Below are 17,501 nucleotides of genomic sequence, written 5' to 3' on the forward strand. Positions count from 1 at the left end.
ATATGATAAAAATACATACTGTTAGTTTTGATTTAAATCTTTAAACTAGCAAAAGGTGAAGTTGATAGGCTGATATTAGTTAGTTGTGTATATTCTATAATCAAAGTGCTTTCAAAAGTCCTGCACCACTTTATGAATCCTGAAACTTGTAAATTTAAGAACAAGAGATAGGTCACATGAAAGTTTGATGCTGGAATGTATTTTTTTTTTTGTTACAATACAATGATGAAGCTGAAAAAATATTTATCATTTAAGTAACTATCTCCCCAAAACATCAAATAATTGTTTGTAACTCATAAAACACCACAGACAGTAGCAAAAATTTAGATCCTCACCATTTGTTGACAAAGCAAAGTTCATGAAATCATAGATTCATAGCATAGTTTGGGTCAGAAGGAACTTTTAAAGATCACCAAGTCCAATCCCTCTGCCATAAGCAGGGACATCTTTCACAGGTTAGATTGCCCATAGTTCGTCTTTCATTATTTTAAATTAAAAAAAAATCCTACATTTTGATTATTTTTATTTAGTGGGAAAAAGAAATACATTTAGAAAACCCTCTTACCACAACTAGCTACAAATATTTCATAATCTGAAGGTGATGCTTCCAGACTACTCAACAGATACTTATATGTACGTATTTTAAGGAAAAAAAGGATATGCAAACATGCTAGTTTATTAAAACAGGCAAAATTAGTAAGAAATATGTTAGCAAAACACTGTCAAACATTCTGTTATTTAGTAAATTTGGTGATAGATCAGTTATTTCTCTATTTATGTAACATAAAAAACACACATAGAAGTGCTAAAAGTATTTATTCTTACTTAGCACTTTGCTTGGCAAACTTTATAAATGATGTATGATGTTCCCAGTGGAAGTGAGCCCATGGTCAGCCCATGATGAGGATAGCGATGAGCTGTGTGTTGGCTTCCACATATGATGAATCGCTCCTGGGATGCAAGAGGTTCCCATACCATGACAACAAGGACTAGCTGAAGAAATACATAAAACTACCTCAGAGGTACAATTTACAAGTCCGAATTTAGCTCATGTACTGCTGTATTACACTGTTTAGCAATACTCTGCACTGTAGATTTTTATGAATAGAGGCCAGATATTTGATAAATTTCAGCCAAGCATTAAGAAGCCTAAAAGCTGTTAATGCACAGTGCACTTTCAGCGCAGGGAAGCATCATGATTTGTAAAACCCAGTTAAGAGACAAGGATGCACATTTTACATTTTCTGCAGAAATTACACAGAACAAAGCACTAACACCAACAACTCACACTGCCTTACACTGAGCAATGTCGATCATCATAATCATCACTTAAAGTACTTCCTACTCCACACTTTAAAGGACACTTACAAGTCATCTACAGATGCAGGCTAAACTTTCTGCTTTTGGACCCTCTAAACTACAAATAACCACCTATGGAAAATAGGTGCCTACCCTGTAACTTTAATAATGGGGCTGCATTTTGGTGGTCTCATATGGTTGCTACAGCCAAAGCTACTTAGGATGAGCCCTAACGCCTTACGCTAAAGCTGAATGGTCTGATAGACTGCAATGGCTGAATTTGAAATACTGAACTCCTACTTTTCATAAATCTGCACTCTGACACACATAAAGTGGGATGAAAAACAATGTGAGCTGTTTGTTAGCCTTATAGATTGCACAAACTCTATGTATCAGCAGGTCTTGGCAAAATCTGAGACAGTATCCATTTACACAGTCTAATAGCACATGTAAAGATACAGGGTGGACCTGTGAGGGGACAGAGATGGGAATGCCTGCAGGAAAGACCATAGCATCAAAGTAAATCTATCTGGAAGAGAGTTCAAGGAGTCTACTAGTATTTACCTCTGCCCTAACTCCAGATCAGCCACACCCAAGTATTCCTGACAGATGCTTGGCTAAAACCTTAATGGGTGAAAACTCCCAAGTTTCCCCAAGCAATACGCTCCAGGGTCTAGTGACCCATGCAATAACAAAGCTCTTTCTAATGAGTCAGCCAAATCTCCCCTTCAAAAAATTTGCTTCTTTTCTAATCCCCAGTGGAGAAAGTATTATCTTCTTCCTTATCACAGCCTTTGAAATCTTTCCATGTTTGAGAACTATCATGTTTCTCCTTGCTCATCTTTTCTCTGTTATAAATAAACCAAATTATTTCATGTCTTCTGTATCACTGATCACCTTGTATTTCCTCCCTACTGTAATTGCTCGGCATTTTTCACGTGTGGTACTCAAAAGAGACCACAGAGAATGAGCAAGACGCGATACTATAACCAAATTATTACCAAAGCCAAGTTGAATGCAGATCTTAAGAGATCATACCCTCATTTATACATCCCAGGGCAAGAAGTATATTTTTTGCAACAACGTGATGTTACTCTGAAGTTAGCTGAAGTCAGTGCGTGCGCTGTGGTACTGCTGGAACCTTTCCTACAGAACTGTTGCTTTGCCACGTATTTCCTACGTTTTATTGATGCACATGATTAGAGCCCTTGTCCCTGCTGAGCAGCATTCTTGTTACTTTCCATCTTTTCTCCAGCACCTTAATAATATTTTAAGTTCCGATACTGTCCTTCACAATGCTTATAATTCACAATACCGTCTACGCATTCCAAATAATTAAGGAAAATATTGTGTAGTACCGGGACAAGGACAGACAGCATTTTCTATACCCTTCCAGTTAAGCAGTCAGTAGTGACCAAAATATCTGCTTCTCCAAAGTAAAATTTTGAGTAAAAGTTAGTACTTCTAGAGTTACCGTCCTATTTTTGAATGAGATGGCATGGAGAAATGACGATGACTAGGAAGTAGAAATTATATAAAGCAACAATTATTGTGAGAAGATAAGTGCATTTCAAATCTTAGGGAGACATTAAAAGTTTAAATAACATTTTGTTATAAATGTGATCATTTATTAATATCTTCAGTTTAAACATTCTTTCCATCTTAAGGTTTTAAGTGGGAAATCCATCTAGGTTAAAGAAAATTAAATGTGTTTGAAAGCAAAATATCTCAGAAGACTCCAAGATACTATGTATTCATAAATGCTGAGAACTGTCATAGAATTCAGTAATCCCTTATATTTATGCACCACAGAAGAAATATACAATTCAGAGAAGGAAAACATGTGAGATATAACATTGGAAAAAATGCAAAAATTGCCCTGTGAAAGTCAGTGGTGGTGTAGTGTTCATCTTCCGTGTGACCCTTTCACATCTCATATTCAGCATTTTAGAAGTATGTCTAATGCCCAGAAACCTGGCCACTAAACTCATAGAATGTAAATGGCAAAGTTGTCCAAAAATACGATCACTCCTTCATGTACTTACTAGTCATTTCAGTTTAAAATTTGTGTATTCGATACATGAATACCAACATACACTCTAACAACTGTGCACTAACAATATTGTATTGATGTGGTGTTGTTTCTACTATCCAATAAAATTGAAATACAGACAGCTAACGTGACTTCAGGGATCCTGGGATCTTAGTAAGAAGGTTGAGAAGTCATCACTCATGTCACTATACAGTTACTCTGAAGATTTAAGAGCCCATTATTTATTTCTTCAGCTTCCTTCTAGTTACATTCTTCAACTGGACTCAAAATATATCAAGAAATGTGGTTCTTCAAACTCTGGCTTCACAGCATTATGAGTGCGACCAACTCTTACCTTGTAGCTGAGTTTTTAATAGCTTTGAGAAAACATCTCTCATGTAAAGAATATGTGACTCTATCCTCCAGACAGAGAAAAGCATGAAGAACAGCAAAAAAATGTAAAAAGGAAACTTACCATTAAACAAGTTACTAGAATGACAAAGATGCTGAGAAATATGACAACTGCATAAAATCCTTCTTTGCTCCAGATTTTGTCCGCTTCACGCTGGCCTTGCAAAACATTTTTCTTTTTTAAGCAATAAAACAGAAAGAGGAAGAGAAAAAAAGTTACACAGTAGCGTGCGCAGATTAAATAGCTCTCGTCAGGCATTAATCACCCTCCTCAGCTTTGTCACAGTTCACATTCCACAGTATATGGCACTCACTTTGAACGCTGTAATTTGCACACCCACCTCGGCCACGCACCCTGCCTGCACTCTGTGTGTCCGTGTGCGTGCGTGCCACCCAGGGGTCCTAACGCTATGCCAGATGATCTAGGAGCTTCTCTGTGGCTGCTGAGAGAAGCCACGAGGACACATGGGCTGGTGGAAGGTAAGCAAACAAGACCCACAGTCTTTCTTGGAAACTACCTGGCTCATTGGCGCAAGGGCTGCAGGAGCCACTTGCCCTGCCTCTTTCTCCCCAGCACTTATCTCCGGCCCCAGCACCCACGCGCCAGCCTTGGGACTGTTTACACTTGACATAGGAGCAAAGAGCAGGTGACTTGTCAGTTTGTCTTCATAAGCCAGGAAGCCCTGACACATTTAGAGTACACACACACATACATGTGCATACGTAAAAAATTCTGACTATGCTGAAAGCAATCTCATTATCCATCTATCTATAATTCTGATCATGCTTAAAGTAATCTCATTATCTTTGGGTTTCTGCTGATAGTACATTTCTAAAACAGCTGTGCTCACTAAAATTTCCAGAACTCCTGGGGATTTCCTGGGGATTATGAAATAATAATAATTGTAAAAGCATTTATTTTTTGCTTTATTGCAGTGTGGGGACTTGGTTGGGCTATTAAATTACCAGAATTTCACTATGTTTCCAAACAGAGATTCGGTAGTAGAAACAGGGTACATGTACCCTCAGTCTACCTGCTATATATTATTTAGAATAAAGTCTGCCGTCTTGTGTTTCTGTGACCGCAGTTCAGTAGACATTGCTCACCCAATTTTCAGCTGCTTGCTTTTCTTTTCTTAATTGTGTATTTTCAGTACAGTTCTCAGACTGACTAAAACCAACTTTCTTAAATTCTGGTTTCCAGTGTAAATGTTCAAGTTCTTGGTGTTTTCCTTTCACTGATATTCCCTAATGGCTTTAATTAAACTTCTCATTTAACTAGTGAGTTGTCTTCCCATGTCAAGGTGGCCTTTTTTCCTCTCTGGGGACATTGTGTAAGAGGACTGGGAGATTTCCACAGAGGAGAGTTCCTCCGTTTAAAAATGAGTGGCTACTCACTGGAACTGTGCAACTGCAGGGACCCTCTTGCACTTTACATGAGTACCTCATGCTCCAAAGTCTGCTTAGCCACTGATGAGCCTGCTCTTTTGAGTAGTTAATGTATCAAGGAAACTCCTTGTGTCCATCAGCCTCCCAAACATAGAATGTCCTGATGAAGTTGAATTCATGTGGAAAGGCTTGCTGAGGAGGAGGAGATCATGGACTGGGGAAGAGAGGACAAGCTGACAAAACCCTGCTGCATGCTGGATCCCAATAGAGTTTTCATGGTCCTCCTTTCAGCACAGGTTTGTCCCCTGCCTGCTTTGAAAAGGGCCAGGACAATGCAGCTTTAACTCAATGCAGATGCAAAACAAATCACAGATCATACTGACAGAAAATGCAAACTTTATGGAAGTGTTTGGTACCATGGTTAATTTACAGAGACTTGCTTGCTAAAAAAAAATACATGTGTATAACCGGGAGTCAACTGCTTTAGAACTGAAAGCATAATAAAGAAGAGTTTTCTCTGGAAGTCATAGCCCTAGGGACCAGAATGGAAATCCTTTACCCTCTTCTGCTAAACTATAGAAACAGACCTTGTAAAATTAGTGTATTTCTGTGTGTGTGTGTGTGTAATCACACAATGTTTCATGATCTGGGCTTAAAAGTACTGCAGGTATTGACAGTTTAACAAGGTTTGTAAGTGTCAGTCTGGTGTTTAGTGAGCAACTTAAAAACCAGGGCTTTCAAAGATAAGCTGGAAATCTTGCCAAGTATTTCCTAGACATATTCAAAGACCGTTGCCACTCTAACGGGGTGCAGCTCTCCATGCAATCTGCTACCTCAGCACAGCAAGGTTATTCTGCTGTGCTCACGGCACAGGACTTGCGTCCCAATCCTGGCTCAGAGCCCACATTTGCAGCTGCTCTGCACTCGGGACTGCTCCTGTTGAGCTCCATGGGAATCCCAGGGCAACAGCAGCAGCTGCAGCTCTGGCCCATTAGCAATAAACAAGGTGTTTGACCCTGGGTGGGTTACCCGATGGCTTTCTGGCGTTTCAGACTTCTCAGGAGGAAATCTAGATAAAAAGCAGGACCTGAAGAAGAATTGGCCATGCTGACCTTATGTAAGTGAGTAAATGGGGTTTTTTTAATACCTCTTCACTGTAAGAACAAATATACTAACAAGTAAATGAAGAGTTAATAGGATTTTTTGACTCAATGGTCGAGAGACTTAACTGTTATTCATTAGCGTCAGTAAACTTTTAAGACTTCGTAATAATAGACTTTGTATACGAAACTGAGTTTAAAAGAACTAGTATCTATGATGTCTGTCTATGTACTATCTATGTACATGTGTTCAGGATATGTCTTTCCCTGATTTGTCTTTCTAAAAATAAAGTTCAAAGAATGTTTACAAATGCTGTAAAAAGGGTAAAAAAATGTATGCCACAACTTAAACATATCTGACACACCGTTTTGAAACACTTTAGCAGTACCTTCACCTAACCAAGGAAATCTCTCTCCCTGATCTAACTGCAGGACAGCAGAATTGTTGCTTAAACTGCTCCCTAATGATAGAAGAGGCTGTGACCTACAGTAACTGAGTCACCTCACACCCATGATAAGGCATCGCTTTTTGAAACATCAGTGCTGCTCATTCAGAACTTTGTTCCTTGGTCTGGGAGAACTGATAAGACGGATGGCAACTGCCATGCTCACTACAGATTGTTGACGCCCAGGAAACAAGCTCACAGGATGGCCAAATGCTAGGGAGAAAGCAAGAAAAAGAGAGGACTTCTGTCCACGACCACAGACAATGAGCCTTCTGCATGGAGATGTGCTGTGTCAGTTGACTGATGTTACTCCACATTTCTCTCACTCAGCTGGGAGCCTTTTCCTGCCTGAGAATCCACTAAGACTTTCAGAGAGTTTTTGAGAAGTGGGAATGTACCACTGCCATCAGAGGGCAGGAAGATAAATTCAAACTAAACCGCAAAAAGCCACAGCTGATGAAGGCAGGGTAATACCAGAGCAGGTGAGGTGGCAGGGGAGTTCCAGTAGCTCAGGCACCATCAGGTCCCAGAGCAAACCTGGCTACAGGGAGGAAGGCTCATCATCATGTACATCATCAACAGCATCATCCCCCAGTGTTTGACTCCATTCCTAAGGAGCTGCCACAATCAGGTGAGTCATTCAGGCAGAATTAGTCAGGTTAATTTAAAGAGTTTAAATTCAGCATGATTCAAGGTGGGGAAGAATCAATGTATTCTTAACAATCCCACGCTATCACTAACCTTACTGAAGAGTGCCTGCACAGGCATCTGCTTTGCTCTAAACTGGAACAAATGTATTTAGAAAAATGATTTCTTATAAACTTTATTTTTTAAAGAAAAGACATTAAAAAACGACTCTGTTTTTTCTGGTCTTGTTATGGAAAACTAGTGGATTATTTCTACAAACAAGTAAAATGAGCACCCAGCTTTTGATAATAACATGAGAGACATTGACCTGAACTAGTCACTGTAAAATCCATGACTGAAAGATCCTGCCAAGGTATCAGGAGCTGCCAGAAAAGGTAAGTCTTCACTGGAAAGTAGGTGAATTTGCAAATTAGTTGTTAACCCCAATTAATTCCTTGGGCTGAAACACTAATGAAAGCACGGCAAGCTGTAGTTCTGAGCTCAGAGGAAATTTTCCAGGGAGCTGGGGATCAAACTTAAGATCAAAAAGGGTTCATCGAAGTTCACATTGAGTTGCTTTGTTTTTTTCTGCTATTTGAACTATGTCAGGTAAACCAGGTTAGGAAAGTCTGCCAAGAAATCACTTCCACTCCCAGTGAAAACTTTCAGGAACATGGGTGACCTCTCAGACTCCCAGGACACTGGATAATAGCTACTTAGTGTCTGTCATGACAAAATCTCCCCAAAGACTCTACCTTACACACATGTGCGATAGTGTTGTGATTCCATGTCAAAGCTGGCAGGCCTGCAGGGCTCCTGTCCCTGTTGCGGTGCTCTGGGTGCACCCATGCAGGTGTAACGCTACGTCTGCCTTGCCTGAGCACAGGAGCGCATCCTTGTGCTCTGCTTAGTTCCCGGGCACCTCTGTCTGTCTAGGTTGTTGTAATTTCTAAGCTATTGGTTTTGATCACTTGTCCTTACAATGACTTACGGTTTCTGTATGCTTTAAGTGCATGATTGCTTCCTTTGATTTCTTCTCTAAGAAGTTAATATCACACACTTCAAAGGCAACCAACAGAAGCCTTGTGCAAGGAGGCTGTAATGGTACATTCTGGGATTGCATAATTCTGGCATGAACTCTGGAAATTTCTCCTTTAGTGCCACATCTCCCAGATGGCAGTTAGCTTATTTCTCAAAAGACAGTAACCCTTATTTCACTTACTGTAACTTCAGATATTTTTGTCATTCAAAACCACTTCAAGTTTTCTTCTCTACTAAGCTCTGAAATCCAGTAGTATTTTCTTTCTTTCTCTGAGCACAATTTAAAGACATTAGGAAGTCAGGATTCCCACATCATAATAACATGGACTGCCTGAGTCATTGAATTTAGTCCCACCAACAAGCACCAATTCAGTAGATTTTTCTGCAGAAGTCTGCTCCTGGCCCTGATACACACCATAAACCAGAACACAATCCTAAATCCCACTTCATGCACAAACTTTAGACCATAATAAAAGAGCAAATGTTACAACTACAATAGGCCATTGGAAGAGAAAGGACATATGGAAGGTATTGCCATTGCCCTGGATCCCTGAAATGGCAATGACTCCATTAAATTAAATTTTCACATTCCCACAGGTACATATCCCATTGTACACCAGGCAGCAAAGGACTCTAGAGGTTCCTAAAGCAAAGGTATATAGGGAATCTGCTCTTTTAGCTACTGCAGAATAAGAAAGTAGGCTATGAATTTTGAGACAGCTGATTTAATTGAAAATAGATCAATCAGTGATGAATGCATCAGCAGATGTGAACTGGCAAATTATTACTGGAATGAATGGAAATGTAGTTCCAGTCACCTACATTCATTGAGACTTGCTGTTTATGGTATCACACGGAGACCTTAAGCAGAGCGCCTCAGTTTTCCACTTGGGTTTTCCTACATAATCTTGGTAAAGCTTCTTAGGACAGGGTAATGTCCCCCACCATTAACCCTCTACAGCTGGGGGTCTAGTTTAAGCTAATCCTTGTTAGGAAGTCAACCAAGCAATCTCAGGAGAGGTATCTCAGAGATGGGATGAACTGCCTGCTGAATGTATCTCTTCCTGTCTGTTTACTGTAGAGAGAGCTAGTAGACTTTCAAGCCTTAGGCAGCTCATACTGAAATAGGCAGCTAAAAAAGGAAACAACTTCCAGTGCTAACACCTCTGTGTCAGCCACCCACCTAGAAAGATGTGGATAATGCTTCCTTTCTGCACAGATACACTGATAGGGCACATACAATACTGGTTGTGAAACATTCAGACTTTTTGGTGGAAGCATGTACAATTTATTAGCTCATGATTTAATTAGGATTGATAGCTCAGGAATACATACACACAATGGGTAAAACACTGTGTCAAAGCTATGTAAAGCATAGCTCAGGTCGCTGATGGGCGATATAAAGACCTGATCTGACAGCACTGCTTGGCTTCGTTTTGTGTTAGAACAGCAAAAACTTGAGAATCCACCTATATTCATAGTGCTGTAGTAGAGCATGTAAAATTGCATTAAACTGGCCTTGTTTTTATATTTCATTTTTTGTACCAAAGACATCTTCCAGATTCTTAAACACAGTTAGAATGCTTAAAATGAACAAAAGCATTTCTAATCAGTAGAAATACAGGTGAACATACCAGCCAGTACTAACTCAGCAATGGCTCGAACACAGGTTTTGGATGTAAAAAAAACAGGAACTCTTTACCCATAGGGGGAAACAGCTCATCAGAACCTCTATTTTTCTCCACTTTTTTGACTTTTTGGGACATAGACATTTCTGCAGTCAAAATGGGAGCTTCCATGAAAAATGCTGATTCTTGATAACATGTTTGAAATTATTCGAACCTCACACTGAATTCTGAGGTAAGGGCTTCTAAGACACTAAATAAAATGCAGTGTGATGTGACCATGTCCATGAGCTCAGTGATTTCCTTTCCTAAAGGCCTTCTCTCTTTTTCATTTGCTGTGCATAGCTCAAGTGGTCAGCCCAGAATTAGATGTCCATCTCACTGGTAATGTCTGGGACACTGTGGAGATGGCAGTGCAGTCTCTGCTTTGAAATACATTTTTTTTTCCAAAAAATGGATGTAGTCATACAAATAATAGCTACAAGATTTATTTCTGCCCTCTTTTTGGAGCAGATAAACAAAAGAAATCTCTCACTTCTCCTGAGAACAGAAAGAAGCATGGGTACAAAGTACAAATTCAGTTTTTCAAAATCATGTCAGACACAAGTTACACAAGTAGTAATGCTCACACCTGACATCTGCATTTCTTTTCTCTCTACTGAAATCTTTATACCTTCCAACCTGCATTATTAGACTAAAAATCCTTGGGCCCACATCCTTTAAGGCAATTGATGCATGCTTAGGATCTAAACTCTGATTTCAATGGTAGCCCAGCTGTGTGAGGAGGACCTGGATATTAATGCTTGAGTAGCCTAATGAAGCACCATTAAAGTAATTTAACAGGGCTAGCTGTATAATTGCCTTATAGCAGTATGTTTGAGAACCTCAGCCTGAAAACTACCAAGGATGTAATAACTGCCTAATCTGTAACAAACTACAGGTTAGGAAATTGATAACCAACCTCAGGGGAGACCTCTGTTATTCCAAACTGGGATAAACTCTGATGCAAAATGTTGATATTAAGGGAACGCAGCACTTCTTCAGATGGGAGCGCCTCAGAAATTCCTGGCTTTCTGTTCAGTGGGGACACAAACAGTTCCACACAGTTCTTCTTCCCCTAGGAAAATTTAAAAAATACAGAATCATAGGAACGGTCTGAGATTAGATAATCTCTGCTGTCTATAGATAGTAACTATAATTTTAAAAACAAAAGCATGGAATATAAAGGCTGCAACCTGTTCTCTGAGGAGAGTATACTTATTGTCTGACTCCTTAAATCCCAGCTGACTGTGCAAGAAAATGTAAATATCATACGTGGGCACGTGTGCTTGGTCTCATTCACTGTTGACAAGGTACCCTCTTCCTGAGTCTAGTACCATTAAACAAGATGTCAACGTAACATGGTGAGGGGAGGAGCCATGGGATGGGGTCAAGGGCAAAGTGCCAGCACGGATTTTAGCAGATAGTTCATCTGATCTGATCTGAAATGCAGCCCTGTTTTAGAAGGTGGTCTTTAAACAGGAATGCTTAGTATAATGCTGTGGTATTTTGGCACTGCGTTCTGATCCCATGTCAACACATTGCAGACACTGCAATGAAGTATAAAGTCCTTTTAGTCGACTGCAGTGCAACTCCTTAAAAAGGCACAACAAAATTAAAGGACCAGAAAAGGGTTGTTTACATTTAATGGGTAAACTGAGAATGCTTACTCTCCCCTCTATTAACTCCTGCCTTAGTGTCTTTGATGCAGTCCTGGCAGCCCAAGAGGCGCTGTATTAGAGATGCTGGTGATGCTCACTCTGTCACAAGGGAGCAAAAGGAGAGACTGCCAGAGGGTTCCTCTGGTTGTGACAGACTAGAACAGCACCCAATACCAGCACTCCAGACAGTGCTGATGTCCAAATGGGGTGTGGGAATCCAGGTTCCCCAGGGCTGTGGCCAACTTAGCTGAGGCTGTGATGTAGAGTCTAGTCCTGCAGCAGTTCCACACATGCAAGGTAAGCATGGAGCTACTGCCTGCATTGCTGCCTGTGCAGGCAAGAACCTCACTGGTCTGGTTATTTGCTATTCTCACTGGTCTGGTTATTTGCTATTCATCATTATGGAATGGGAGAGATCAGTTCAAACCGAGAGAATCCTGATTTCTCCCACCTCCTTCCCCTCACCTTGAAAGTGCATCATTACCTTTACTGAAGTGAAGGAAAAGACATCTTTTGCTAGTCTTAAAATACCTAGTTTTGCATTCAGAAGTAGAGCTGCACAGAAGGGGATGCTTTCAACCATGTTTACCCTAAATCTGCCTTCTGTGCTCTCAAATATGTTGCTGGTCTTATCAATCAGATTGGTAAGGACACTGGCTACTGGTGGGACTGGGCATTTTTCAGTGGGACTATTCAGATCAGCAGGGTTATAAGGAGTGAAAACAGACATACAGGTCTGGAGTGTCAGTTCAAGGCAGAGACTTTTGTCAAGCTGAAGAAGCTGATTTGAGGCTGTGGTCCTATTCAGTCTCTGACATGGATAGGTGGCTGGTTCTGGGTGTAGACGGCAGGCAGAAGGCAAGGCTTCGTGCGGATGCAGCATTCCCAGTGTTTCATGCCTCCTCTACTTAGGAGTTCTTCTGCCCATTAAAAGGCCTTTTTGGGAGGAGGATTTACTGGAAAGGTTAAGGAGACACTGGAAATGCCCAGTTAATATTTCCTGGCACACTATGTGATCTTATATGTAAGAGGCTAGCCAGCCCTCTCCTCTCCCGGTACCCAGCCACACCCTGGCTACTAGGCTCCTGATCATTTCTGAGAGCTGCTCACTTGGGAGGGTGTCAGCTTACCTCACCTCAGTCATCTAAACTACCTCCAAAATCAGCAGGGAGGAGAGCCTGGCATCTCTAGAGAATGATTTAATCCATCCTAAAATAATCAGGATCTCAATGACTCTCCTCCCCCAGTTACCCTTCTCTACATTGCTTTTACAGGGAGCCTAGATGAGTAGCTTAGACTAGGCTGAAGTGAGATGAATTTTGATGTGCCCTGCTTGCTTGCCAGCACTCTGCACAAGAGGCACTGTCTCTCGTTAGAAGGATGCAAAGTGGAAATAATGTCTCCTAAGATAGATTTTTCTTCCTTGTGAATTTTGACTCTGTGTGATTTTTAGAGCCAATAGGACAAAAGTTTTCTTTCTTTCTTATATCACTAAAATATTAACTCACAGCAGACTTTTACAGATGTTGAGAATACTAATTAATGAATAGTACTCACTGTATTCTGAGTTATATGCAGGTGCAGAATGATATTACCTCTTCCTTTAGTTCACAAATGAGAAAGGGAAATGCTTCGGAACCAACAGGAAAATAAACAGTATATTTCTTCTGCTTAGTTACCTAATTTCCACAGAGCATAGTAAGAAAGATACTAAATGACTTAGTATGTTGAAATACACATCCCAAACTCTGGAACATTTCTCATTTAATTGTGCTTTTCTCTGAGTATGTCTTTCAACCTTTCATTTTGTTTAATGCAGGGGACAAAGGAGATTTAGCATCACTTGTCATGAATGAATGACATCCCTGGCGAACATGAAAAGGGCTGCATTGCATTCCTATTGATCTTTTCCACTGTACTTCTTGTGTGATCCTTTCTCACAGAGACATTATTTGAAGGAATTTTATAATCCTTTTTGATGTATACAATCCTGTCAAGCTATCAAGGCAGGAAATACTTTAATGCTGAACCTGTCAGTTTTCTTCCCTAATATTCAACCTGCATGTAGAATAAAATAACTCTTCTTCCCTCTGCAATGTGAAATGAATGATAGCAATACACCATGATGTTGGGTTTTTTGCTTCATGGCAAAACTGTCATAAAAAGACAACAGTGTTAAGAATGTATGCTCTTAACCACACACAGAAAACCATGCAATAACTGCTTTAAAAAAGTCTTTGTTGCCAGAAGCAAATTTGTCATCATCTTTTGCAAATACAGTACCGTAGTCTACAAGATCATTTCTGAGCATATATTATTATAGCTGAATAGCAAAATATGAATATTAATATTGTGAGAAGTCATTTAATTTACTAATGGAAAGTCTGAGGATAAATTGTGAAGATGCCTTTGAAAGGCAGAATCACATGTATTTTTTGAGTAATATTCAACCTTTGAGAAACAAAACATGAATAAGTGTTTCTTAATGAATGTGATGTAGAACTGCATTGGAATGAAAACTAAGGGATAAGCAATCTGCTTATGAATAGGATTCAAAGGAGATTTATCTGACTTAATTTTTCTCTAGACTGTAACTGAGAATATTTTCCTTTCAGAAGAAAATTTAAATCACTTTGTAATGGAGATCTATTTTCCTGTAGTGCAGTTAAAATAATATTGGAAAAAAGTATTTTTCTGTTCTATTTTATTACACTTTTCCATAGCGACAGGAAAATAAATTTAACAGAATTCAAAATAACCAGGTACATTTTATTATACACAGCCCTTTGGTACTTACAATGAGTCTGTTGATATGAACTTGCTGAGGTAACAGTCCCAGTGCTGCTGCCACTCCTTGGCGAAATATCCGAAGCAATGTGATATTCAGCTTGTTTACATCCATTTGCAGTGTCTGAAAAACAAAACCAGTTCAAATTAACTCCTTGCTCAACACATTCAGTTCTCAAGATGACTGATCTCTGGGACTCTTCATTAATTGTTTTTTCCCAGAACAATAATCTGCAATCTTCTTGCATTGCAATAAAGAATAAATCCAAAGAAAAATTTAAGCATCTTAAGTGCTGCTCATTATCAAAGTACCACCTTCCTCAACTACATTCAAAATAGGTTCCAGAGGTTTTTGGCTAAATTCCTTGGACAAGTCATAGTGTTCAAGATAACACAATTACTACATTAGAAATGGAAGTCGAGCATTAAATATCAATTCACCTTTAAAGAATGAGATGTTGAATTTACACAATGAAGATTTGCTTTGAATATTATCTTAGCATTTCTCCTTACAGGTGAAGAATGAGTCAGACATAGTGGAATTAAACAATTTTAATTCAGATTAGCGGCTTCTGAGATCAAAAAAGAAACATTCTGGATACATTCCACATGGTTGAATTTCCTAAAACTTCCTCATGTGAGTCAGAGAACACTATAATTCTCATCAGACACCAACTATATCACTGAAGTATTTTCTTTCTCTGTGTTAGAATCATAGTGAAATTTAAATGTTTTGTCAAGTTCAAATCCTTCCCATGAAGTCAGTGGAATTTTAGCCAGGAAATAATTTAGGTTCAAATTTTCTGTTTCCAAGAAGAACTAGATATGGGTCTTCACGTGACACCTGGTGGCCAGTACTTCCATGTGGTACTCTGGGGTCCCTTTCTTTGCTTCCATACCCCTTTGCAGACAACAGTAGTGGAGAAGAGAGGGAAGAGAAGTATGTCAGATGGTCCCAGAAGGCTTCCAATGTTTCTGGCAACTTCTGACTTAGGAAGTTAGTAAGTTCTGACTGAGCCAGCTGACTTGAGCTGAAAAAGATTTTTTATTTTAAACCTCCTATTTAGAGCCACAGGCCATCTCGCTGCTCTGAGGATCCAAGCAAGTATTCTTCCTTCCTAACCAGAACTGCATAAAGAGAATTAAGTATCTATGGGTCAGATGTCACACTGGGAATATGGTTATGGTCTAGAAAGAAAAGCAACTTTTTTCTCAAAGAAAAACAGCATCAGACATTTTGACCATTGTTATTTATTTATGTTATGATGTAAAACCATAAAGTATTTGCTTTCTTTTTCCACTGTCAATTTGATTTTTCCATCAGTACTGAGTGTTTTTCATTTTTTCCCCCCTTTTCTCATTGTTTTTTTACACTAATGGGATTGTCAGTTCTTGATGCATCAGCTGAGATGTGCTCTTACCACACAGTTGAGCTTTAATTCAGCTGGAAGTATTATAGGATTCTTCAATTTAAATTAGCCTTTCTACCCTGGCATTTTCAAAACACAAAATCTTCTTCTTTTTGCTTCTTCTTAAATTAGACAGACATCCTGAGTGGTTACAAAACTGCTCCAGCTTTGTCAGTGAAACAGATAAATGTCTTGAGAGGGGCACATGGAAATCTGAGCACCATTTCTTCTGTTCCACAGATGGACTCGCTCCGGCCATGGCACACCTGAGCAATACAGCAGATGAGCATTGGTTTGGAGCTGTGAAGCCATCACTACACAAGAAGTCGACAGCCTGGTCTGAGGAACCTGAGTAAATGGGAAGGGAGTTGTTGCTGAAATAGGAACGCTGTCATGAGGGTGTTTTGCTGATTAAGGATACCAATTAAACTCAGACACCAGAGTGAGAAGAGTAGGCGTACTTTACTGGTAATAACCAAGTAATGTAACAGCGTAATACAGAAAACATGCAGTAAGAAGAAGCAGAATAGTGCACTTAAAGCAACAAACAGGAAAATACAGGGAAATGCATCAAATCATTACTACACGAGAGAGAGAGAGAATAGTAAGTAAGAGAAATACATCACCACTTGCATATATTATCATCATCATCCAGATCCGCAGTCGCTGGGGAGCCCCGGTTACAGCGAGGATTTGGAGAGCCTGTCCCGGCAAGTGGGAAATCCTACGCGGTGCGTCCACCCGTAGGTGAGGCATCCAAAGTCACTGCAAACGGGCCCAGCCTTATATACCAGAGATCGACAAGCCAGAATAGCTGGAACCTTTGTTTTGAGCAGAAAGTTTCTGGTTTCATTCTCCTGTTGGATTCCACCCGAAGCCTGGCCAGGGCTCGGGGGGGAACCAAGGGAGTTTCTAACAAGGCCAAACACTTGGGTTCTCAGCCTTGAAGAAGGCTGCGAAAGGAAAGTTGGATACATTCTCTCCCCTCTACTGATTATATTTTGTCTTTCACTAGCGAGTTTACATATTTTACTAATGACTACATGTTAAGTTAACAGCTTCAGCTTGGGGCCTGTTGTTCAGGCTGCAGTATTTCAATGCTTTAGCACTTTTTACACCAGCATAAATAGGTTATTATAACTTAATACAATACCTACTAGCACAATGGTTATCAGTTATAAAATATACAGGATTCATCTATAGGTCAACTCAGGCTTGGGCCTGCTGTCCAAGCCTTAGCACTTCAGAGGGTCCCTAGAGATCCATCAGGATGGCATAAAGAGTGCAAAACTGCTTATCTGAGTCAGTGACCCTGAGTTATGGAGATAATGCTAACTGTTGTTATTGAGCAAAATTAGCAGGCATAAAATCAAAATACATTCACTTAAACATACATGAGCCAGGGATCAGATCACATTAATAGAGATGTTGTTAAATAGTGTGGTAAGAGCTTACTGATAAAGACACACAAATGAAACAGCCAGAAAAATATCTAGCTTTGGATGAAATAGAAGATCTTAAAGATCTTATAAGGAGGTAATAAATTCTTGTAGATTTAGTATGCTGGGATTGTGGTTCATCATATCCAGGGACAATAAAATGTGGTGAAACTCCATTAACTTCAGGAGAGTCACA

The 17,501-nt window shown here is 39.7% G+C and overlaps 1 protein-coding gene across 1 annotated transcript in view; it reads right to left on the minus strand.

The window, feature by feature from the left end:
* The window catches only part of PTPRR (protein tyrosine phosphatase receptor type R), a 157,818-nt gene that overhangs the window by 63,532 nt on the left and 76,785 nt on the right, over window positions 1–17,501 (minus strand). The window contains exons 3-5 of the mRNA XM_074869379.1: window positions 14,468–14,581; window positions 10,932–11,087; window positions 3,807–3,917 (exon numbers count right to left, since the gene is read on the minus strand). Of these exons, the coding sequence (XP_074725480.1) occupies window positions 3,807–3,917; window positions 10,932–11,087; window positions 14,468–14,581 (381 nt within the window). The remainder of the gene's footprint in view (window positions 1–3,806; window positions 3,918–10,931; window positions 11,088–14,467; window positions 14,582–17,501) is intronic.

This window comes from Strix uralensis, chromosome 5, assembly GCF_047716275.1.
Source record: "Strix uralensis isolate ZFMK-TIS-50842 chromosome 5, bStrUra1, whole genome shotgun sequence".
Classification (NCBI taxonomy): Eukaryota; Metazoa; Chordata; class Aves; order Strigiformes; family Strigidae; genus Strix; species Strix uralensis.